The sequence below is a fragment of the Salvia hispanica genome, chromosome 1, assembly GCF_029641045.1.
Source record: "Salvia hispanica isolate PSC_SH4W2 chromosome 1, Shi_PSC_v1, whole genome shotgun sequence".
NCBI classification, from domain to species: Eukaryota; Viridiplantae; Streptophyta; class Magnoliopsida; order Lamiales; family Lamiaceae; genus Salvia; species Salvia hispanica.
In genome coordinates, this window is record NC_142692.1 from 60,565,221 (window position 1) to 60,592,424 (window position 27,204).

The following is a 27,204-nucleotide window of genomic DNA, read 5'->3' on the forward strand; positions in this document are numbered from 1 at the left end:
CAGTGAGAGAAGTATTTTACGTGGGCTTTCTATTTAAGATACGATTGCTGCCTTTACGTTTAAAGTATAGTTTTTATGAGAGTGCCAAGGTGATATGAAAAGTACAATTTGTTATTACAGTTTTATGAGCAATATTTTATGATGAGTGCTATTTACATCAAGTGAAAGTGATGTTATTTAGTTATGTGACATTATGTGTTGCTTTACGGGTGCTTGTGAACTATCAGCCTTCGTTGATATTGTGATCGGCTTTGACTGATAGAAAAATGAGTTTTAGTCGAAATTGTTTATGAGCAAAGGAATTGTTGAAAATTATGTCAAGCCATGTTTTGTTTTGAACTTTGCCTATCTGATTGTCTAGCAAGGGCGATGTCCCTACTAGACCATGAGTTTGTGAATTCGTTTCACCAGGAGTTTAGTGAATTAGTTATTTCACCAGTAGTTTCGTGAATTCATTTCACCAGGAGTTTCGTGAATTCATTCACCAGGAGTTTAGTGAATTCGTTTCACCAGGAATTTGTGAATTCATTTCACCAGGAGTTTCGTGAATTCGTTCACCAGGAGTTTCGTGAATTCTGTTTCACCAGTTGTTTCGTGAATTCGTTCACCAGGAGTTTAGTGAATTCGTTTCACCAGGAGTTTGTGAATCGATTTCACCAGGAGTTTCGTGAATTCGTTCACCAGGAGTTTCATGAATTTCGTTTCACCAGGAGTTAGTTCAGATACGACATTGTTCCAAGAAAATTGAACGGCAGATCGCTTTTGATAATGACAAGGAAAATGATTTAGTGTTCTCGGATCTTTTACTTAAAACCCCGAGTTTACTCAGGAGTGACTTGACAAAACCAGTTTTTAGTAAAATATATTTCGGCACGTGTCCACTGAGTACACCAAGTACTCAGCACTGCATATGTTTTAAAAAATGTGCAGGTTGAGTAGTGATGACGGCGGGCGGTGATGAGCACAGTCGACGAAGACCCTTCGATGGAATAGTACTTGGATGCGTCGTGTCTCCATACACGATGTCATCTGCTCTTGACTCTTTTGCTGCAATGTAAAAGTCTAGTTTACATTCTTTGTACCATGCACTCTGATTCATATATTCCAAGTTATTTCAGTTCAAGTACAGTTGTGCCACAGTTTTCCCCTTTCTTCCCCGCTCCTTTCATCCTCCCCTAGTCGCGATCAACTGGGCTTTCTATCCTTAGAAAGTGCGGTCATGACAAATACAGAACCGAAAGCTTAAAACATGCAGAAACTAGCACCGAATTACCAGCTAACAGAATTACCTTGGAAAGTTTTTCTTTGATAATGTTTACTTTCAGTCAGAGAGTTTGAAAAGAACAGGATGTCTCTTATGAGTCGAGTTTTCAAATTGTGAGGCCTTTAGACTAGAGAACATAGACGTTTCTCAGAGAACATAGAGTGCTTTAGGATGCATGCCTTCTAGAACATGGTTCGACCTCGAACTTAATGGAATAATTTCCAAGATCATTATTGCTTTCCTGAGCAATAAAAACAATGAGAATATATGGAGTAGATATGAGAAAGGACTCAAAAGGAGAAGATCGAGGAATTTGATTGGAGAAATGAAGAGAAACCTAAAGTGATTTTTGGCCGAGGGGCGCAATAGTTGAGGAATTGGTTGATTCCTTCAGTAAAGTTGTGTTAGGAAAAACCACGAATAAGAAAACAAAATAGGAGAATTGGAATAAGATGAATGAGAACATGGAGAACGGTGTAAGGACGTAACCAAATTTTGGGATGAAATTTTTGTTAATGTGGGTAGAATGTAACACCACGAGTTATCGTGCACAAATATTTGGAATATAAAAAAAAATTGGATGAAAAGATGATTGAATTTAATTTTGCTCTTGTGATGTTTTATTTAATCTTAAGTGAGAGGCTTAAGCTATGGTTGGTTCTTATATCTTATGGAATTAAAGTGCAAGGAAATTTATATTTCAAGGATAAAAGTAAAGGCTATACTTCTATTAGATAACTACTTTGAGGAATAAAAATACAAGAATGTTGGAGATACAAATTGCACATGCTTACATATGTGAGAGTGACAACACACACACCTACACTACACCATTCATCCTACTAACTCTAGTTAACAAGTTTGGAAGTAGTCTAATTTGGTATAGAAACCAAAGAGCTACAAGGATAGATTATCTTCCTCTTACTCCACCCTCTTCCACCTCGGTTCTTGCTCCACTAAGCTCCAACTTGACAACCAAGGAAACCTGCAATGTTAACAACAAAAGAGGATTAGAAGTTGTCAACAAAAGAGCTAAGACCTAAGCTTTCACAAAAGTAGTAAGATATCCTCACATCTCTCCACTAGAATTTGAGATAATAGAATCTTCCATGAGAAGCCATCGCCTAAGCCCACAATAGAGTTGGCAGATTCTATTCTTCCATCATCCAAGGCTGGAGAAACAACCAAGATATTAGCCTCCAAGTTATACACAAGAATAGGCATGGAAACCTACTTACAAGCTCAAAAGAGGTAGAGCTGACAGCCCAAAAATAGGAGCCTTTGCCTCCAAGTTTCAAGCACAAACAGCCAAAGGTAGAGCACTATATAAGCAGCCCCATCTCCCTTCTCCTTCCCCTCATTTTTTCGACACCACAAACTTACTCAAAATCAAGGAGTGAAGCAAGGAGGGGAAGAGGAGCAAGGAGGAGTTGTGAGGCAGAACATCGGTCCCCATCCGAGAGGAATCATCAAGCTAGGCTATCTTTGCGAGTAAAGGTGGAGTGAGGAAAAAATCATTTTAAGGAGTTTTAAGCGAACGAGGTGGGCTTTCTGTTAAAGTTACAGTTTTTACGAGAAGTATTTTACGTGGGCTTTCTATTTAAGATACGATTGTTGCTTTTTGTTTAAAGTATAGTTTTTATGAAGAGTGCCAAGGTGATATGAAAAGTACAATTTGTGATTACAGTTTTATGAGCAATATTTTATGATGAGTGCTATTTACATCAAGTAAAAGTGATATTATTTAGTTATGTGACATTATGTGTTGCTTTACGGGAGCTTGTGAACTATTAGCCTTCGTTGATATTGTGTTCGGCTTTGACCGATAGGGTTTTGAAAGGAAGTTTTGAAAGCTATGTCAAGCCATGTTTTGTTTTGAACTTTGCCTATCTGATTGTCTAGCGAAGGGCGAGGTCCCTACTAGACCAGGAGTTTGTGAATTTCACCAGAGTTTGTGAATTCATTTCACTAGGAGTTTGTGAATTAGTTATTTCTCCAGGAGTTTCGTGAATTCATTTCACCAGGAGTTTCGTGAATTCGTTCACCAGGAGTTTAGTGAATTCGTTTCGCCAAGAGTTTGTGAATTCATTTCACCAGGAGTTTCGTGAATTCGTTTCACCAGGAGTTTGTGAATTCATTTCACCAGGAGTTTCGTGAACTCGTTCACCAGGAGTTTCGTGAATTCCGTTTCACCAGGAGTTTCGTGAATTCGTTCACCAGGAGTTTAGTGAATTCGTTTCACCAGGAGTTTGTGAATTGATTTCACCAGGAGTTTTGTGAATTCGTTCACCAGGAGTTTCGTGAATTTCATTTCACCAGGAGTTAGTTCAGATACGACATTGTTCCAGGAAAATAGAACGGCAGATCGCTTTTGATAATGACAAGGAAAATGATTTAGTGTTCTCGGATCTTTTACTTAAAACCCTGAGTTTACTCAGGAGTGACTTGACAAAACCAGTTTTTAGTAAAATATATTTCGGCACGTGTCCACTTAGTACAACAAGTACTCAACATTGCATATGTTTTAAAAAATGTGCAGGTTGAGTAGTGATGACGGTGGGCGGTGATGAGCACAGTCGACGAAGACCCTTCGATGGAATAGTACTTGGATGCGTCGTGTCTCCATACACGATGTCATCTGCTCTTGACTCTTCCGCTGCAATGTAAAAGTCGAGTTTAGATTCTTTGTACCATGCACTTTGATTCATATATTCCAAGTTATTTCAGTTCAAATACAGTTGTGCCACAGTTTTCCCCTTTCTTCCCCGCTGCTTTCATCCTCTCCTAGTCGCGATCAACCGGGCTTTCTATCCTTAGAAAGTGCGGTCGTGACAAATACAGAACCGAAAGCTTAAAACATGCAGAAACTAGCACCGAACACCGAATTACCAGCTAACAGAACAGGACCAAGTGTGTGTGTCCGAGAATTCAAGAACAAGAAAAGAAAATGAGCTCGGATTTCAGCCCTAGAAGAGAGCTAAGTCCCTAACCTACTCTAAGTAAGCTGTTGAGAGAACACCCTTAACTACTGAGCGAAAACTAAAAATGGGGGAACTCTCTTTTCTTCATGTGTTGGACTTCTTTATATAGGGAGGTGGGGTCTCTCGCTTTCTCTTCCAATGTAGAACTCTAGCTGGCTCCGGTTGAATATTGACTTGATCAACTTAATGCCGCAATTTTCTCCTCATTTTCTTGATTCTTGCTTTCGCCCTCCTGATTTGTGCAATCTCCTGACTTTGGCGAATTTCGAACACACCTGGCTCAAAATGGTTGTTAGTTCATGGATTTGGGTGCAGTTTTACTATGGAACACATGCATGAAACGAGCCTTATCAAGCTTCGACGTGGTTACGGTGAATCACCCGACATCTGGATAATGATTAGGTTGCTCTCGCTGATGTCGGAATCAGAACCAGAATCTGAAATGGGGGCAAAATTAAAAGACATTTCTAGTGACAAAAAAATGTGAAATAGAGAAGGATTTGGGTGTGTGAAATGAAGGAGATGAGATTGATGTATTTATATAGGAGAAGAAAATAAAAAATATATAATTAAAAAAAAAAATCAGCACCTCCATCAGCCCGATGCAGAGCCGATGGGGCCATCGGCTAAGCCTATTGATCGATGCGGGAGCGGAGGCGAAGGGGAGGGAGATTCGGCCCTCCCTCCGTAATGATGACCGGTCGGAGGCGCGCGCAGGGGGGGGGGGAGGGATCACTCGTCCTTGTTGATCGCCCCCCATTGTGAATGTCTATTAGATGTCCCACTTTCTTTTTAATTTTGTCGCACAAAAGATGCCACATTTTCTTCTTGAGAAAACGTCTCCTTTCGTAATAATAAAAATATATTATTTTCTCCACTTTACACCTTTACACACAAAACAATACTATCTCTTAAAATCTTATGCCAATACCCAAGTATGCCATCAAGACCTGCACAAACAAAATCGGATCGACGGTTAACCGCCGGTTCACAACCCAGAACCGGAACCGGCGAGGCAATTTCGAACCACCGGATGGTTTGGTTCAGGTTCAAGAATTTGATAAATTTGAACCGCTGGTTCAACGGAGGTTTCAGGCTAAGGTGTAGGCTTTTCAAGTGTAGTGTTGCAGAAAAGTGGTCACAAACCGCCAATTTTCCGTCAGAAACCGTGGACTGAACCACCGATTCCGGCGGTAAACCGGCCGAAATTTTAAATTTCAATATTTTTTTAAATCTAATTTTTTCCAATTTTTCTCCTATAAACACCCCCTTCTCCAGCATTACTACCCACCTTATTCTTGTGTTGATAAGGATTTCTCCTCTCAATCTCTATTTTCTACTCTCATTCTCATACTTCAATTTTAATATGCCTTCTTCTTGTGATGAGGACAGACATCCCCCTCCTCCACCCATACCACAAAGCAGTAAAATGATTAAGTTACCATCAATTATATCAATTTTTGTTAAACATTACAAGAATGTCCCAATTAGTGCTCATCCGCTATCTCAAGATATGACATCTGAGTTTAATGCATGTTGTAACTACTGCAACAAATTCTACAAATTTAATGAAGGTGGGTGATATCATACTCTCATCTGTCATATGAAGACAATTCATCAGATTGAATATGGACATGCCCCTATTGCCAACTAGGTAAGTCATGTAAAAGAACTACATGAGCTTTGATTCCCCAATGCAATTGAACATTGAGGATACGTAGGCATCTCAACTTAAATTTTAAATTTAAGTTGAGCTCAAGTCCTTTTTCCTTTGTTTCTTTTTTTTCTCATTTGTTCAACTTTATGGACATGCCCCTACCGCAACTAGGTAAGTCAGGTAAAAGAACTACATGAGCTTTGAACCGCCTGGTGAACCGGTGGTTTTTTGAAGTGAAACCGGAACCGCCGAACACCTTGTCGGGTCGGTTCAGGTTCATGATTTTTCTAAACCGTGTGCTGCCAGTTCCAAATAGGAACCGTCGGTTTTTTAAGTATGTGCTTACTGTGTGCAGGTGTCATCTATTATGGGACAGAAGGATGGAGTAACTAAGTTGCTGCTGAAAGTAATTCATAAATCCACAATTAAAGTTTGAATCCATATTGTAAATAAATCGATAATTAGTAGAAGAGATGTTTCGGTAAATTGGATGGAATATAGAAATAAAAATAGAAGGGGTAACATAGAAGAGGTCATAAGAGCATCCACAGTGGTCAGGACCACTAGTTCGCCCTAGTGGATGGACTAGTAGTCACCACATTAGAATTTCTTAGTTTGGCCCTTCCTTCTGCAGTCGTTCTACCTTATCAATTAAAATCCATTTTTCATTAATCTTTAATGTTATTATTTTTATTTTTATTTTTACGTTTTTACATATTATAAATAGTAAAATTAAATATTAAATTAAATGCAATACATACATTACTTAATTTTTTAAAAAAAAGTTACAAAATTTATATTTAATTTTAATTTTTGTTTTCAAGCAATAAATAGCAAAATATTATATATTATAAAACACAAAAAAATTTAAATAAAATACTTACATTGACTGAAAAAAGCACTTACATTACTTAAATTAAATTTACATTACCATAAAATATAAACATGCTTATAGGAAAAAAGTATAAACAACAAAGAATCGAATAAAATGAGAAAAATATAATAAACGTCAAAAGTTACAACAAAATGTTGAGTTTGGAGCTTGAACACACAAGCTCTATGATTTTTTAAGATACATTTACCACTAGGCTAAATATAGATTTTGTATTGAAATCATACAAAGTTATGTAAAGCAACAAAAACTCTCTTTTATGTCTAAAACTAATTGTCCACATCGAAATCACAAAGAAACTTAGAGTTGAAAACCTATCTATAAAACTACCATTTATCCCATTTCAAAGTCACAATGAAAGTTGGATTGAAAACCTATCCATAAAAGGTTTACTTAAGGAATTGAAAACTTGCTCATCTAGGGTGAAGGATTATATTCTACAAAGTATAATCTTTCACTTATTTCACAGATCTGTCATTTAGTATGGATCATTGTAAAATTATTCTTTGTTTTATTACATTTTTAAAAATGTTTTTTTAATTAAAAATCAATTTTTTTATAAAAAATAATTTTATAATTAAAAATTGATGTTTTAATAATTAAACTTTTTTTTACCATCCGTCGTCCGTGTTCCTGCAATTGGCAGACGAGGTGAAGGACGAGAGTTGGGCAACGCCTTCGTCCGCGACTGAACTTTCGGTCATGTCGCTCGTCCGCGATATCGTCTGCCGACCCGCAATAGCCGGACGATCGCAGACGTGGGATCGTCCTGACGAAAAATAACCACGGTGGATGCTCTAAATAAGGCAGATGAGAGAATAGGCTGAGTCCGATGCGATGGACAGTTGTGTCACATCGATGCACAATTTCATTGTTGGCTACCTGATTTAATAAGTTCATCAAAAATAAATTTCCCCATTCACTCTGATTCTAAGATGCACATAGAATAACAGGTCAAATACAACGGTTTGTGGACGAGGCCCGAGGGAACCAAAGACATCTCCCCGGATCATAGAGTTAGTCCTTACAAACCCTTCAATCCTCATAGCAACGTGGATCCTTAGGGCATCAACATCCTTTGTTAGGGAGATTCAATATAGAGAACAGAAAAACGGATATCTGAAAGTCGTGAAAAACACTTTCAGATCAAATCAATTTCGGTGGTTCTACCAAACATCCTTGGACCCAGGTACCCGGGGGCGCTGGCCCCGGACCCTCGTTCATCTGTTTAGGGGCTTCGCCCCTAACATCATAATGAATTCAAATAAGCGTACACTCCGCACCTCCATACTTAAATGATGTATCATTATAACAATACTGATCAATCAAGTTAATCCAATTACACTAAAATATCCAACATCCTTGATATTTTCTCATATACTAAAATCAAACTTCTCTATATCATCTCTCTCTTACTTTATTCTCTCCACTTTGAATGTTAATCATTTTCCCAAAACAATTGTTTAAAAGAAGCTTCTCGCTTGTGGTGAGACGAAGGTAGTAACAATTTTGTAAATTTGTTAATTAACTCGCATTGATAGATTATTCACATCTTTGATATATTCTCGTACACTTCAAGATACTAATTGTACTATAGGACTGAGGAGTGTGATCAATTGCTAACTTTCTTAAGTTGCTAACTTGCTAATTCATGAATGCAGTTTATTAAAAATGTCAACATGGTGACATTAAAATGTCAACACATAATTTTGTTGAACTTCAATATAATGTGTTGATATTATGTGTTGACATTTTGATGTAACCGTGTTGACATTTTTTATATACTGTATTGATGAGTTAACAGAGTTAGCAACTCAAATAGTTAGCAATATAACGCACCTCATAGGACTGATATATGAATTATTTCGAATATGTTTGAGATTATATTTACGCTTTAGAATTTGTTACGGGTTCATATGATTGCTCTTATAGTAATATTAAACGAACTTGTACTGCCAGTGAGTCGAACTCAACCAAATACTTTGTGGTTTATTTTACATATGAAATTGGATATGAGACCTACTTTCGTATTTCGACATCTTTAAAATTATACGAAACTTATTTGATGTGTTTATTAGATTCTGAAGTATGTATAAAGTTTGGCCGAATTCATATTAATAGTTCCCACCAACTAATGTAGTTGATATCTTAAAATCCTACAGTGGAAAGTTGCCCCATCAAATAGGGACACTCCACAAATATTTCTCATCATTTCATACTACAAAATATACTCATAGCAGTTGTCAATATTATAGCTAGAACCTATTTTGTCACATATCATTTAATTAAAAAATGAATTGTCTCTGCATCATATAATATATTGTAGGATCTTACATCATATCAAACGAAATTATGATCTCAAACCTTGCTTAAATAATATAAAGGGCAAAATATGCCTCAAATAATATATTGCAGGCTCCTACATAGTTTGAGGTATCTTTCTCATTATAGATAAACCATTATTTCCTACTTAAACTTATAACAAGATATATACAAAATTAATTTTTGAGATCTTGGTCAATGTGTATGGATCACATGTATTGATGTATATGAACAAAAACCAAATAAGACAAATACAATTTTTCAGTCTTGAATTAACTCTGATGCTTTGATTTTCTGCTTTGGCATAATACAACATTGTTTTAACTCTCAACCTCATGCAGAAAGTGTCAATGGAAACCCCTATCTTCAATATCTCTAGAAAATTTATTTTTTGTTTTTGTTGCTTATAACTAAATGTTAATGCTCATCTTTCAAGAAATTGATTTAATTTGGGGTCTTAATTTTGCAGCCGGTAGAGTGGATGTGTTACGAATAATGAGAAAACAACTCACGAAAGCAAAGAAAAATACACAAATTGCTTACTCTGTTTGTTACTGTTAGGGAGTTTCAATGTACAGAACAGAAAACAAAACGGATAATCTATCTGAAAGTCGTGATGAATCACTTTCAGATCAAATCAATTTCGGTGGTTCTACCAAACTATTTGATCGGATAAAATTCAGAGAAATCAGAAATATCATAAGTATATTCGAGATCAATACGAATCAAAGAATTGATAAGTTCTTAATCAAGATGAAGGGTTGCATCTGTTAACTTCGAAAAGTTGCATCTGTTAAGTTCTTAACAGAATTTAACTGATTTTTAAAGTTTTCGAAATTGCAAATTAGTCCTTTGATTTTCAGAAATTACATTTTCGGATGAATTTCTTGTAAAGCAATTTCGTTGGAAATAAAAAATTTCCAGCTCTGCCCCTTGGACCCCGCTACATGGGGGCGCTGCCCCCGAACCCCCGTTCATCTGTTAAGGGGCTTCGCGCCTAACATCATAATGAATTCAAATAAGCGTGCTTAAATGATGTATCATTATAATAATACTGATCAATCAAGTTAATCCAATTACACTAAAATATCCAACAATCCTCCCCTATTTTAGTGCAATCCTTGATTAACTAAAACAAGTTATCTCTAACATTCAAACTTTTGCATAAATGAAATATCGTAACGATTGAATTCCACCTTAGTACATTACACATTCCAAATATTCGAATACCCCGAGTGTCTCTAAGGATTGAACCCTGGGAACTCACATTGAATACACGAAGATAATGTACATAAAAGTTTACATACGAATATGTTCTATCTTGACACTATATTTTACTAGCCTATGTCCTTATCCTTCATAAACATATCGAAACCAAGTCCCAGCTTCTTGAAGCGGCTAAACTTCATGCTTATATAGGTAGCTCCTTTATTCTTTCTTGCACCTACATTTGCAATTTTTCAAAAGAACTATTAAGAATATATACATATCAACCTCCTTAACTTGTAGGTCCGAACACATACCTTGGGACGATTTTCAAATGTGTTCTAATCTCCAAATATTATGTCTTCCACATTGAATTCTGCATCTAGTGTCATACTAAATGGGAATTGGGTATCTTAATATCAAAGATTTGTAGTGGACTTTAATCTCATCCCTATAGTCGATTTGTGCACAAGATCTCTACTTAACCCTTTGGTTAAATGATCGGCTAAGTTATCATGAGTTCTCACAAACTCCACAGATATCACACCATCCATAATAAGTTCACGAATCATGCTATGTCTAACACCTAAGTGTCTTGACTTTCCATTATACACTATATGCCTTAGCCAAGGTAGCTGCACTATCACATCTGATAGATATAGGTGATATCGGTTTAGGCCACAATGGAATTTCATATATTAGATTTCTTAGCCATTCAGCCTCTTCACCAGCTGCTGCTAATGCCACAAACTCCGATTCCATTGTTGAATTCGTTATACAAGTTTGTTTCTTTGATGCCCAACATATAGCACCACCTCCAAGACGGAATACCGAACCACATGTGGAAGAATGATCTTCCATATTGGTGATCCAACTTGCATCCGAATAACCTTCAAGAATAGAAGGAAATCCAGAATAAGTCAACCTATAGTCCATGGTTCCTTTTAAGTATTTAAATACTCGATTCATTGCTTGCCAATGGATTAAACTTGGATTATGAGTGTATCGACTCAATTTTCCAACTGCAAAAGCTATATCGGGTCTAGTACTAATCATAGCATACATTAGTGATCCAATAGCCTTTGAATATTCAAGCTGATTCACAGCAACTCCTTTATTAGGCACGAGTTTTGCACTAGGATCAAAAGGAGTCTTAACTGGAGAACAATCTTTGAAGTTAAATTTTTCCAGCACCTTCTTAATATAATGTGATTGAGAAATGGAAATTCCTTGTTCTCCATGTGTGATCTTAATTCCAAGAATCACATCAGCCTTCCCCATGTCTTTCATCTCAAACTTAGATGACAAAATTTCCTTTGTTTTATCAACTTGATCTTGGTCAGTACCAAAGATCAACATGTCATCCACATATAGGCAAATGATAACCCCTTTACCGGTAGCATCAAACTTTCTGATGCCATTGTTTGGGGGCTTGCTTTAGTCCATAAAGAGATTTTACCAATTTACAAACCTTATGTTCATTACTAGGCATGACAAAGCCTTCTGGTTGTTTGATATAAATCTCTTCATTTAATTTACCATTCAAGAAGGCAGTTTTGGTGAATTACAAGATTATGTATAGTAGCAAGTGCTAACAATAATCTAATTGTGGAAATCCTAGAAACAGGAGCATAGGTGTCAAAATAATCAATTCCTTCATTTTGTCTAAAGGCTTGAATAACCAATCTGGCTTTATATTTGTCTATGCTTCCATCCACCTTCATCTTCGTTTTGAAGATCCATTTACTATTTAAAGCTTCACAACCAGGTGGTAAATCAGTCAGTATCCAAGTACCATTTTGGATTATAGAATCCATCTCCTCTTGGATTGCCTCTTTCCAAAATGCAGAATCTCTTGAAGCCATAGCTTCTTTGTAGGTCCTTGGATCATCACCAATAGTAAAGCAATATTGATATTGAAAATTAATTTCATTTCTTGATCCTTCAAGTAAGTACAATTGGAAATCATTTCCAAAAGACTTAGCTTTTCTTACTCTACCACTTCTCCTAGCATCAGGAGGTGTATCCATCACTTTTCCAGTTACATCAGAGTTACTAGACCTTGCAATCATGCCTCCAGGTTTAGGTATAGACGTGAATCTATCCTCATTGCCAAAATCAACATCCCTTGACTCAATAATAGAGTGCACAGATACATAGTCATTGGGTTCTATGACATAGAACCTATAACAAACAGAATTTTCTGAATAACCAAGAAACACACAATCTATACCTCTTTGACCTATGGTTTTCATTTTAGGGTCAGTTAGTCTTACCACTGTTCGACAACCCCAAACTCAGAGATAACTCAATTTTTGTGGTTTCTTATGCCAAAGTTCATAAGGGGTTATCTTGTTCCTTTTATTAGGAACTCTATTCAACAAATATCAGGCTGTTAACATAGCCTCACCCCAAAATCCTTCACTTAGGCCAGAACAACACAACATTGAATTAATCATTTCTTTCAACGTTCTATTCTTTCTTTCAGCTACACCATTTTGTTGTGGTGTATATGGAGCAGTCGTTTGATGTACTATACCAGTAGATTCAAAATATATTGGATCATAATACTCACCTCCCCTATCAGTGCGAAGAGTTTTAATCTTCACACCATGATGAAGCTCTACACTTTCTTTAAAGATTTTAAATTTATCAAGAGCTTCATCTTTTGAATGGCATAGATAGACATGGCAAAATCTAGTAGCATCATCAATAAAAGTAACTACATACTTTTTATTACCAAGTGATGGAGTCGAATGAAAATCACACAAATTACTATGTATAAGTTCTAATACCTTAGTAACTTTATTGACATTCTTATTGAAAGGTTGTCTAGTTATTTTAGTTAACATGCAAGTTTTACACTTTTCATTGTTCAACTCAAATGCTGGTATTAAACTCATTTTCGACATCTCTTTCAATCTCTTATAATGTACATGTCCAGGACTAGCATGCCACAATTCTGATTTACTAGCATGATTACTAAAAGAAGTAGAAGTCATGCAAACAGAATTATTAATAAAAGAAACATCTAGATTCAACCTAAACATACCACATAGATAACCGAATCCAATAAAAGTACCATGCCTTGACAGAATGTATTTGTCACTTTCTAACACTTGTTTATAACCACAATTATTTAACACAATGCCAGATACTAAATTCTTACGAATAATAGGTACATATACAACATTTTCTAACACTAAGGAATTTCCAGAAGTAAATACTAGGCTAACAGGATCATATTCCTTCGATTGGTTCAGTTGCAATGTTGCCCATCTTCAAGGAAGATCCATCTTCAATTGGTTTAAAATCCTTGAACCATTGATGATCCTTGCATACATAACATGTTGCACCCAAATCAATCCACCATGAGAGATCATCATCCTGCACATAAAATGCTTCAGAGATTATTGATGCATAATAATTCTCAACAGAATGATCAGTAGGTACAGAAAACGAACCTGATTTTTTTCAGGATCCTTGGATCCACTTGAACCAGCCTCATTTTTCCATTTTCCTCCACCCTTTCCAGACTTACAATCCTTCTTGAAGTGCCCGGATTTTCCACACTTCCAGCAAGTCAGTTTAGGCTTCTTATTCCCATCCTTACTGTTATTCCCTTGAAACTTCCGTTTCCCTTGAAACTTACGTTTCTCTTTAACACCCTTTGAGGATTCACCCTCTTCCACCATGTTCATTGAAGAACCAACCATGTTTTTAGCATTACCAACAGATCCCTTTTCCATATCACGTATGGACTGTTCAATTAGGAAATCACTTCCAAGTTCGACCAAGTTCAATTCCTCCTTCTTGTGTTTCAGATTATTTTTAAAATCCTTCCAAGAAGGTGGCACTTTATCAATAATGCTAGAGACAGAAATGGATTCATCCATTTTCTTATCATATTGGGAAAACTGTCCCAATATCCTCAACAATTCGTTGTATTGTTCCATGACAGGCCTCGAATCAACCATTTTATAGTTAATAAAGTTACCAACAAGAAATTTCTTGCTAGAGGCATCTTCTGTCATATATTTGGCTTCGAGGGAATCCCACAATTCCTTAGCAGACTCAACATTTTGATACACATCAAATAGAGAATTAGACATACCGTTTAAGATGTGACCACGACATATGTAGTCATCGTTCTCCCACTTCATCCGCCTCCTCGTTTGTTCTAGAGTTTCATTTTCAACAGCCTCGGGCATGAGAGTACTCAGAACGTACACCACCTTGAGATTTGTCAGCATGAAATGCATCTTCTTTTGCCAGCGTCTGAAATCTTGGCCAGCAAATTTATCCAACTTTACGAAACCTTTCATTCCTTCCTTCACCGTTTCCTTGTTCGACATTTTTAATATTGATTTGATCTTTGTTAGGGAGATTCAAAACAGAAAACAAAACGGATAATCTATCTGAAAGTCGTGATGAATCACTTTCAGATCAAATCAATTTCGGTGGTTCTGCCAAACTATTTGATCGGATAAAATTCAGAGAAATCATAAATATCATATGTATATTCGAGATCAATACGAACCAAAGAATTGATCAGTTCTTAATCAAGATAAAGGGTTGCATCTGTTAATTTCGAAAAGTTGCATCTGTTAAGTTCTTAACCGAATTTAACTGATTTTCAAAGTTTTCGAAATTGCAAATTAGTCCTTTGATTTTCAGAAATTACATTTTCGGATGAATTTCTTATAAAGCAATTTCGTTGGAAATAAAAAATTTCCAGCTCGACCCCAGCCAGGGGCTCTGCCCCTTGGACCCCGCTACCCGGGAGCGCTGCCCTCGGACCCCCGTTCATCTATTAAGGGGCTTCGCCCCTAACATCATAATGAATTCAAATAAGCGTGCACTCCGCACCTCCATACTTAAATGATGTAAGTTAATCCAATTAAACTAAAATATCCAACAGTTACTATGTGACTGCATCTCCTAGCTACAAAATTATATCATGTTTATTACAGTGATCACGACGACAATGACAACAATGGCAAATTGTTGACTACTATTTGATATTAATGGTAGTATGTAGATATTCTTAGATATACTCCATTTATAATTTGCCAATAATATTGTTTAGTTTCTTAATTTTTAGAAGAAAAAAACACTAGAATTAACAATGTTAAATCTATTCTAGAAGTGGCGTGGCCTAAAAGAAACATCATTTTGCGTAATTGTAGTTCTCATGTACATAAAGATGGGATCAAAAATCAAAACAGTTTCCGAGTGAACGAATAGTTAGGATCACGTAGTACTTTCCCTGCAACATCCCCTACTCCACCTCTCACCTACATAATTGAAACGGAATTCAGTAAAGGGACAACTAGGCATTAACGGCGCACCTTAAAGACTATATTAGCAGTTAAACACACACACCTCCAAAGTTTTTAACACTCTCTCCAACTCAAAATCTTCGCAGATTTTACGATCTGCCGGAATTCAGGTTTTCCGCACTTTGCTTTTCAAGTTTTCCGCGATTTCTTAAGGTTTAATCCTATGCTAATGTCTTCATCTCCGTGAATTGGATCACTTGTTTTGTGCATAAATTGGATAGCTAGTTTCCGTTTTACTGAATTTAGGCGAAAGATCGGGTTTTGTTCATTAGATTTCATCTCTGAAGGTTAATGTTGGGCCATTTTAATCTGATGCTTATCTACATGAACTGTCAGTTATTAAAGAATTTGTGATTCAGGTGATTTTAGAACTTTTATGGTGTTTTGAATTTGTGAAGTGAAATTGGAGAGATTCAGATGATTTTAGGAATTAGGTTGTGATGAATTTAATCTGGACTTTTATGTTGTTTTACGTTTTTGTTTAGTGAAATTGGAGATCTTTTACCTCTTAGCAGAGCAATCTTGTTAGTTTTTTTTGTTTGTTCTCTTGAAATCTGTTGTTATTTTAGATCAGATTTTGTTGTAAGTTTCGTTGTGACCTTGATTGAATATTGTTCAGACTAAAATATCAAGAAACTATAAGAATAGAATTTGAAATGGCCGACCAGAAGAAGCAATTCACCAAGGTCAACCAGCTGCGCCCGTTGGATACCGGCCTCAGCCTTACCGTAAAAGTTATCAGTGCAAAGATGATAGCACAGAGAGGTCGGTCTCAAGGGCGTTTTTCCGAGTGCTTGGTAGGGGATGAGTCAGGAATCATCATTTTTTCTGCGAGAAATGATCAAGGTGAACATCTCTTTTGAGTTGTGGATTTGCAGAGTATGTTGTTCAAAATGCCATAGATTAGGAGGGGTGAGGTTGTAGTTCAAAATGCCCTAGACTTTGTATTGATATTATGTTTTACAAAAATTGAGGTTTTCTTTGAAATGCAATCATTTTAGTTTTTCCCCATTTTTATGATTTGGCTTTAAACTCTGATGGGTCTGAAATCTGAATTTGGGAAGTAGACAATGCTCTCTCTTGACAGATTTTGTAGTAGTGGAGCATGTACCAATTACATTAGTTTGAAGTCTAGGTTTTAACAATTCATCGCTCATTGATCGCCTAATGTTATAAACACGTGCTATCTAGGCTTTGGGGGTAAATTTAATGCTGCATTTATGAGTAGATATATGCATATGCAAGAAATATTGTTGTGGCTTGGATGCAGATTCATGCTTCTCCACTCTCAACCTTGTTCGGTATTTGCTTTGTTCGTAGCAAATGTGTGTTAATGATCATTATAAGGTCCACCAGAGATTCTGCTCATATTCATAGATGTGAGCCCAAATCTTTCCACGCCCTTATGTGCTTAACTCTAAGGGACTGTTTACTTAAAATGACTAGATAGATATGGAAGATTTTATGACTATGTTTGGAGCATATAAACTTACCTTTTTGGTGAGAAATGCTAACTATTTAGTATATGAAAAATTCACAGGTATGAAGTTGTTTCTAAGGCCAATTAGAAACTATAACTTGCAAATTAAAAACGTGTAAAATTCATCTAAAACTTCGTATTAGCTAATGAAATTTTGAGTTGACATCACGGTGTGTTCTGTTCATGTGCTTTATTCTTGTGTTTGCTAATGAAGTTCTGACTTGATGCTACTGTGTTTTTGTTATGAATTTCACTTAAAACATATACTCCCTCCGTCCCAAGGTATTAGACCAACTTTCTCTTTTGGGATGTCCCAACATATTAGAGCACTCCCAATGGGGGTGGCGAAAATCCGGCGAAAAATCGCCGAACATCGCCGGATTATCGCCGGCCGTTGTGGTGAAATCGGCGATAATTCGGTGATAATCTTACCGTTATTTCGCCAAGCGGCGTTTTTTCGCCGGATTATCGCCGAGCGATCGCCGGCCACTGTGGGCGACGCTCGGCGATAAATCGGCGATATTTAAATTTTTTTTTTTTTTTTCGGCCCAACGGCTATTTTTACATCCCACCCCTATAAATATTTCCTCCACTTCCTCCATTCATCACCCACAATCTTCATTCTCTCCATTTTCAATCTCTTCTCCCAATCTTCAATCTTCATCAATCTTCCAAAAATTATGAGCTTTTGGAAGAAAAATTCCCGCTCGGGTAAGGGTAAGGGTAAGGGGAAAGAGTCGAGTTCACAAATTCCCAACACGGATGAAGCAAACGAGCAATGGATGCACTCGTTGTTGGCGATGGTTTCTCCTCCCGGCCAACTTCCATACGCGGGTCCGTCTCCTTTGTAGACTCCTCCGACGCGGAGACTTTCTCCGTACTTCAACTCTGCCGGCAGAATGCCCTCTCCAGCCGACGATGTGTATCGGCCCCAGTTCGACACCCCCGGATCAACCCCAGACGACCAAGAATCTCAGGCCGCGACATTGAGCGCGGAGGACTTCGAGGTGGAAGAAACGCCCACCGAGCCGCCTTCTAGGAGCGGGAGGGGGAAGGCGCCGGCGTCGTCGGCTGCGACTGATACGGGTTCCGATGAGAGGCCGAAGCGGGTAAGGACTACTTACACTCTGCAAGAGTCCGAGCTGATAGCCACCTGCTGGGCGGACACGTCACAGAACGCGGAGCGCAGCAACTACCAGACTGAGATCATATTCTGGGAGCGGGTTGCCGCGAAGTACAGGAGCCACAAGACTGCCTCAATGAAGGACCATGGCAGCGAGGCGATCCGTCGGCATTGGGAGCACCTCATGAGGGACTGCGGCCACTTCAACGGTATTTATTCTAACTTGTTGGCGAACATGCCCAGTGGCCAGAACGAGCATATGGTCCGAGATGAGGCCATGCAGAGGTATTGTGGCCAGTACTTGTCGAAGGGGTTCAAGTATTGGAACATCTACGATAAGCTGAAGGATCTCCCCAAATTTCGGACGGGGATGCACGTCGCGCTGCACGGGAAATCGGTGCGCTGACTTAGCGTTTCGGAGAGCGAGGGGAGCGCGACCCACATCGACTTGAGTGGGGATGGTCCGCACGAGCGCCCGGAGGGAGCGAAGAAGGCGAAGGGGAGGCGGAAGGGGAAGGGCACAACGTCGGAAGTCGAGTCGGAACCCCACATCGACTTAGAAAAAGCCACTTATTCGAGCAATGTCGCCAATCTGACGCAGATGTACACGCTGTACTTCACCGGCGGCGGGACCCCTGAAGAAAAGGCGGCCCTCTGGAAATGCATCCAAAGCCTGCAGATTACGATGGGCCTCGATCCCGACGCCCCTCCGGCTCCTCCGTCTTAGTTTTTTTTTTTTAAAATCTTTGTTTATATGCGTTTTTTATTTGTAGTTTTTTTTTTTCTCGTTGTATTATATTTTCCAATGATTAATACAACGATGAATTGTTCATTATTAGTCTATTTATTAAATACATTTGTAGGGAAAATTAAATAATATAAAAAATAATGATGTAAAAATGAAATGTTGAGTTAGGGAGAAATAAGGGAGAAATAAGGGAGAAACCAATGTAGCAGTTGGCTAAAAACTGGGGATAAAATGTGATGCTGATGTGGCGCTGATGTGGCAGGAGTTAGGGAGAAATAAGGGAGTGCCATTGGGAGTGCTCTTAGACTCATTTCCTTTTTTAGCAAAAAGCATCTATCTTATTTTATTCTCCACCTACTTTTTTCTCTCTTCTCTCCCCTACTTTTTCCATCTCTCATACTTTACTCTCTCCACTTTAACTATTTAAATATCAATTTCTTAAATCATGTGCCCAAAAGAAGTGAGTCTAATACTCCGGGACGGAGGGAGTATATTTTTTTTAAAAAAATTTAATGTTTAATTTGGACACTGATTAATTCTTCTATTCTTGTTCTTACATTGATACATTGGTTTATGTTAGTGGATATGGCAAAAGAGGGCAACACTCTCGTCCTCTCGAATGCAAAGGTCGACATGTTCAAGGGATCGATGAGGCTAGCCGTGGACCGTAATGGTCGTGCTAAAGTTGTGGAGGCTGCCAGCTTCTCTGTGGACGAGAGCAACAACCTGTCGTTGATTGAGTTCGAACGGATCGATGTCGTCGTCTGAGCTTGTGTGAGGCATTGTTTCACATTTTTGCCTTCAACTGTACGACCGGAGACATGATTTCACCCTCTCAACACTTGACCTCCTATTTATTGCATTTTGTTTCATTATTTGTGTGTGGAAGTTTCATTTTTGTTGCTATAATATTTATGCCAATCACAACCATTGCAAAATCTTTAGAACTGACACTCTTTAGACATGATAAGATGTTGAAAAGCAAGAATACAACAAAGGAGAGACTATTTATTTTAGTGATGAAGACTCCAAACTCGAAAGTCATCACACGTCACAGAAATTGAAAAAAAAAAGCCATAAAAACATGATCTAAAGTAAATACAGAACTGAACTGGAGTGAAAAGAATCACCATAACAAAGTAAAAAATTTCAAACCCTCCTCTCCATGATTGCCATGAAAGAAATGATGATGGCCAACGTTGCTACCGCCGCAGATGGGAAAGAAGTGAATGTGGCAGCGCTCGGTGTCATAGACATGCCCGGAGACATGGCATGGTCATGGCCTTCATGGGCCGTGACAACGGCAACAAAGAAAGCCAAAAATACGATGAATCGAAAAGCCATAGATGATTTATTTTCACTTATTAATTCAAGAGTTCTTGACTTGCAACAATAGTGTTGCAATGTAATCTATTTATTGAAGTGTGAAGTGTACTAACGAAATATGAAGCTGTACATTGTACTATCACCCTCCTCCAGTTTACTTCAGATTTTCATTAATATAGAATGTTCTAAGTCAAAAGGGATGCAAAATTATGGCTGTTTTTTTAGATTTTTTGTATAGTTGAAATTTGGAACTTTTTTTTGGGTATATTGAATATACATGCCATGTTATAGTAAAATTTAAACTCGTTATCTTTCGATCTTGTACTCACTCACTTTATCTCATAGGTTAATTTATTGTGATAGTACTTATTTAATTTATGTTCTTATATATGAATTTAAATTATACACATGACATGTTGAGTCCCAAATGGTTATCTGATTGCAATTATTTGTTTAACGACATTTGAGATGGGTATAGAGGTGTTGACTTATTTATTTAATCACTGTGGAATATTGATCGTGGTAGCCTGATATATATTTTTTATTTTCAAATTGATCATAGAATTAATATTTATATACTTCAAATTGTTTATATAAATAACATTCAAATATAGTTAAGATAATTACATTTTGAGTCCTTATACTTTGCTATAGTATCTTTTGTAGCCTTCATTCTTTAAAAATATCGACATACATATCTGAACTTTGATAATACTATAGTTGGAATTAATGATTTTCACATTTCTTGTTTCTTTTTGTCCAAAATGTTTTTAAATTGTTAAAGGCTATTTTAATTTAAAGGTCAGAGATGTGTGTCAATATTTTAAAGAATTAATGACAACAATAGATACTATAGTAAACTAAAATAATTAAAAATATATATAGTTTTAAAATAAAAAGGGGACATGGTGAAGTTGAACAAGTCTAAATATTGTAGCCAAATCTGTTGGGCATGATGCATGCTTTTGCAAAGTTCCCGTATGTATTTTGTTTATCCCGTTTATACGTGTGCTACATTCGATTTCTTGAATAACTTATAATACAACTAGTATAAATAAATGTGCTTAAAAAAATAAGGTTGTGAATTAGAAGCTGATCTAGGCGATTAAAGTCGTTCTAAAAAGTACTCGATCTTCTCCATTTTCATCCACCCACAAAAATTAGTTTCGTATTAGAAATGAAAAGTACATGCATTTTTATTTTTTATTCTTCTGTTTTATTCACATTTTCTCTTTCTCTTTCCTACTTTACTCATTTTATATATTTATTTCTCATATAGTTATCAATTTTATATTAAATTCGTATCGTCCACTGATGAAATTATTTTGATGGATGAGTGAAGTATGTATTATAGTATTACTTTCCATTAAGGATCAACATAATGCTCTTCCAATTTTCAGTTTTAGGCAATCTCAATTTACACTAATAAACGTGTATATTGTCTCCACATTATAAAACATTACAACTCCATTGACATGAACCAAATTTGAAAAATCCATTAATAGCATCCACAATTCCAATCAGTATATAAACATTCATCAAAGATTGATTAACAAAGATGAAGGATAAGATTAAACTTTAAAACATACTTGGAGTATCAACAATGGATGCCCTAGTGGGAGTCCTAGTTGTTGCCACATCAGCATGCCCTATCTTTCTGCAATGGTGGAGTCCTAGTGGATGCCCTATCTCTTATCTATTTTTCATTTCAAGTTTAATGTTATTTTTTTTATATTTTCACATATTATAAATAGAAAAATTAAATACTAAATTAAATGAAAATCATGCATTACTTAATTTTAAAATAAGAATTTATAAATTTCATATTTAATTTTAATCAAATAAAAAATAGCAAAATATAAATACACTATTATAGAACACAATAAATTTAAATAAAACACTTACATTAATCGAATAAAATGAGAAGAGTATAATAAAGGTTAAAATAAAAAAAATATGTTGAATTTGGGGCTTGAAACACACAACCTCTATAATTTTCCAAGATACATTTACCATTAGGCTAAACATAGATTATGTATTGAAATCAAACAAATTTTTACATAAAGCAACAAAAAACTCTCTTTTAAGTGTAAAACTAATTGTCCCACATCGAAATCACAAAGAAATTTGGAGTTGAAAACCTATCTATAAAACTACCATTTGTCTCACATCGAAGTCTCAATGAAAGTTGGAGTTGAAAACCTATCTATAAAAGGTTTACTCAAGTAATGCAAAATTTGCTCATTTAGTGTGAAGGATTATATTCTACAAAATATATTCTTTCACTAATTCACGGATCCGTCTTATAGTATGAATCGTTATGAAATTATAGTTTTTTATTTCAAGTTAAAAAATAATTTTTTAATTTAAAAATCGATTTTTTAGATTTAAAAATCTGTTTTTATAATTTTATAAATTTTTTTCCGAGATCGGGCTTGAGCGTTGTGTCGCAATGGGCGCCCGATCTCATGCGCGATGGATCGGGCGAGAGATCGGTCGCGACCGAACGCTCGGTCGTCCTCGGGCGCGCCCGACGTCTGCAATGGATGCCCGACGACGCCTGAGCCCGATTTCGAGCGATCGGGCGTGAGATCGGGCATCCATTGTGGATGCTCTTAGCAAAAAACCTCCGACCTCCCTCTCTATATCTCTCTATAGATTTTTTTTTTTAAAATTTGGAAGCTCAACTTGGGATTTCATTTTGGGCTATAAAGTTAGCCCAGTTATATAATAGTGAATGCGGATAGGATGGACTGGGCCTCAGTTTAAGCCCATTGATATCATATATGGAATTAACAATCACTTTAGTTACACTAAAAAAAGAGAGGATATTAATACTAGTTTTTCATTTATCACATGGTCGTGATGACTTACTCAAATCTGATTTACTGATTAAGGAAAAATTATTTTACCCACTAAACTATGTTTATATTAGGGAAGTTGCATATGTTAGAAGCATCTGTAACTCAACTTTTTTCCATAGAAACGAAGTAGGAGTAATTCAACATTACTCCTTATCTTATTCTTTTGACGTGTTTATATATGTTGAAAGTGGAATTGTCATTTCTGTAAGATAAAGGTCATTATCAATTTTTCATAATTCATCACTATTTGCATCACACGCCATATTAAGTTAGGTATTAAACAATCTTATCATTTTATTATCTTCATTTTCTACTACATCGATCTTGAATCGTCGCTTTTGGAAAGTTCAGTTTTCGTTGACCAGTGGGGATCACCTACAACTTTTCCTACTCCATTCCCTACTCCACCCCTCACAAACATAAAATATGATGGTGGATCCATTCCTTATGTTTGTGAGGGATGTAATAGGGAGTGGAGTAGGAAAAGTTGTAGGTGATCCCCACGACCTTAATGAGGAAGGCGGTTATGTGCATTTAGATTTGATTTACTAATATTGCAATAAATAACAATTAAAGACTCTAAAAATAAATAAAACCTTTCATTTCCTTATTATCACACAATAAATAAAATGGGTTTATTTACTAATTTTATTAAAAATCTATAATCACAATCTTGTTAATTTTTCCAAAACTTCTCTTTTATACATGTTGGGAGAGTGTTATATTTCTAACTCAATGCTTAATTAGTAACAACAATTAAATAATAGCCCTTAGATATTCAAATCAAGGGTCTAGATCATCAACCCCGGAATGTCAATACGATCAACAAAAAACGCCAATGAGGGTATTAGGCCATCCACAACGCTATCTCTTATCCATCTCTTAACTCTCTCAACTCTTCACTATTCATGGACCCTACTGTACTTTTCACTCTTCTCTTAACTAAGAGATAGCACCTACATCCCTCCATCTCTTAACCATCTCATCTCTTAACTATTCATTCAATTTCATTCTTTATTTTTATTTTCAACAAATCCAATTAATAAAAAACACACTTCATTAAATAAAATAAAATTGCAATTTAAAATCCTAAAAATATCAAAAAACACATAATTAAAATCCTAAAAAAATAAAAACACATAATTAAAATCATAAAAAAATATTTTGAGATGAAAAATTTAGAGTGTTTGAGTGACAATAAAGAGTTTTTTATGGTGGATAATTTGTGGGAATGATTTGGTATTTATAGAAGTAATTGGAGGCTTTAAAAAAATTGAAAAAAAATTACAAATTTGAAAAAAAACGGCTATAAACGGCTAGTATAATTTTTGAAATTTTTTTATATATTTTTTTTAATTTTTGGATTTTTTCTGAATTTTAAAAAAAAATCAATTTTAATGGATATAAACGACGCCCACTCGCGGGCCGGCGAGTGGGCGTCACGCACGAACCACAGCTCGCCACCCGAGATGACGACGAGACGGAGCTTGCATTGTTGTCTCGCTGACGAGATGGGTGGATAAGAGACGAGTTGTGGATGGCCTTAAGGTCAATTTACAACAAATTAGTTATAACTAACTTTTGAAAAATATCTCATAACTTTAAAACGTATATAACTTTCTCGATTTAAATTATTTTTTCGCACAACATATATCAAATTAAAGATAATTTCACAAGGATTCTAACGATATTTCTCTTGCATATGTTCCGATGTCAAAATAAAAAAAATATCAAAAATTTTTAATTTTTTCGTACAACAACAAATGTCAACATAGTATATAAAATATGTCAATATAAAATATGTAGAATATCATTCTTAAAGCAATGTGTTGACATTCTCAAAGCATTGTGTTGATATTTTCAAAACATTATATTGACATTTTCATTCAAAATCTTAATTTGGTAGTTTTTTTTATCATTTTTTATTTAATTAATAAAACCGAAAAATTACACGTGACAAATTTTAGACCACTAGATTTCTAAATTCCTATAGTCTTAAATTAGTTGTAGTTAGCAACTAGAGAGTGGGTTAGCAATGATCACTCCCCTGTATAGATGTATATATGTCAATTAATCAGCATACATAAGTACATATTTATTGACAAAGAAAACATAAATTCTCTATAATAAACAGCTACTCCCTCCGTTCCATAAAAGATGTCACATTTGTGGGACGGTTCGAGATTTTAGGATGTTTTGTTTTGTGTGTTAAATGGAGAGAGAAAATATAATTTTTATATTCATGTGATAGAGAACTTTTTTCAAAAAGGGAAATGTGATATCTTTTGTGGGACAAACTAAAAAGGAAAGTGTGATATCTTTTGTGGGACGGAAGGAGTACAAAACAAGTAAAATAGAATGAATTGAACTTGATGGAAACCGTTGTTGGACTGATACATGTACCTGATGGAACCGGCAGCGGAAGCGGGTGCATAAATAACAATCACATAATAATCAGATCTATTTAGCAGATTATTTAGACAAAAGCTATTCGCGTAATTATCACATGTATCATGCTCATAACTTGAATTAATCATGCTTTAAGAATATTGAAAACCTAAAATATGCTTTTCTACGGAGCAGAAAAATACCTAATTAATTCTCCAAAGAATTGAAGATGGCTAGCTTCTTCTCCACGTGATGCTTTGAGTACTAAACCACAAATCTTCTCTCTGGTTCCCGAACTGTATCCCAATATCAGTGTGGGCTGATCTTACTAGAATACTAGGACTTAAATAAAGAAGACAGAAGAAATCCTTTTTGGAATAGGAGGGGATTTCGAAAATCTCTACAGCTAGGAGCTATAATTTTCGAAAATTACACTAATCTGAATTGTGTTATTTCTGTCTCCTTTATTCTCCTATTTATATTAAGTTCCTTTTGGGCCCAGACAGGGATCTATGGAAGGTTTTGGATATGGGCTCATCCAATTTACTTTTTACTAATTAAATTGAACCCACAATTTAATATAAGTTATAATTGGAATATTACGAGCAGCCACTACAGAAGTAATATTGAACTCTCCCCATCCAAATCCGAAATTATAAGTAATCCGGGTTTCCGTTTAACTTTCATTTCCCGTGCTTAAGATTAAAATGTCCATTAATTAATTAATGTCTGCTATTGACTTAATTAATTAACTTCTTATTAATTCCAAGAGTGGACTTAGCATGAAACACTTATTTATTATTCATAGAGTAATCACACTCCAACTAGCTAGGTTCCGAATAATAAAACCTCGTTTCGCGCTCCTCTTGAGGACATTATCAAACGAGACTCAGCTCGTGCACGATTCAATATAATAGCAATCCTAGCACCGCTAGATATTGATCACCACTACCCAATATATCAGGATCATTGGGTTACGAAAAACCCGCACCATTTGATAAGTCAAAGTAATGCATAATCAATACCGTATGCTCAATGCTAACCTACATTGATTAAGAAATAAATATTTATCAAGACCTCGCCTTTCAGTAGATAGCCTAAGGCAAGTCTTGCTGTTAGATCCGTTCAGTGCTATACCACACCAATGTTATCTTATTTCAGTAGGGCTTAGAAATATGCGGACTGACATTGCAACCTTTCTCGATGGGTAGTCAAATTCCATCTAGGTTGTGAAATTCATCTTTTTCTTTGTTTAGAACTGACCGTATTACCTTAAAGTGGACGACGCCCACAACCGGTCTACTAAAACAAAAGACTTAGACTTTGTTAAGTTAACTTATACATTTAAACATGCATTAACATCCATTAAATGTAAAACATAACAACATTATGACAAAAATAATCTATTTTATTTATTGGAAAATAAAATAAGAGTTTTACAGTATTCAATCACTCGAAACGTGATTTCTAGTAAACAAACTCTAACAGTACCAAGAAGGCAAGAACGCCTATTTGGTTTCCACTTTCCACAACCAAACTTTGCAAATGGAAATATGGTTTCAAACAATTTATGTTACTAGAAAATGTTAAGTTTCCCAATTTTATTCGAGT

The 27,204-nt window shown here is 36.0% G+C and overlaps 1 protein-coding gene and 1 pseudogene across 2 annotated transcripts; one reads left to right on the forward strand and one right to left on the reverse strand.

Moving 5' to 3' along the window:
- The window catches only part of LOC148934291 (uncharacterized), a 116,923-nt pseudogene that overhangs the window by 59,834 nt on the left and 29,885 nt on the right, over positions 1-27,204 (reverse strand).
- On the forward strand, positions 15,547-19,890 carry LOC125218625 (uncharacterized protein At4g28440-like). 2 transcript variants are annotated; one of them, XM_048120337.2, is made up of 3 exons: positions 15,547-15,817; positions 16,284-16,510; positions 19,596-19,890. In XM_048120337.2, exons 2-3 carry the CDS (start codon positions 16,321-16,323, stop codon positions 19,781-19,783), a joined length of 378 nt encoding a protein of 125 aa, XP_047976294.1. In that variant the 5' UTR covers positions 15,547-15,817; positions 16,284-16,320; the 3' UTR covers positions 19,784-19,890. The 2 variants fall into 2 exon arrangements, with proteins under 2 accessions (XP_047976294.1, XP_047976293.1); XM_048120336.2 differs by having other exon boundaries at positions 15,548-15,774.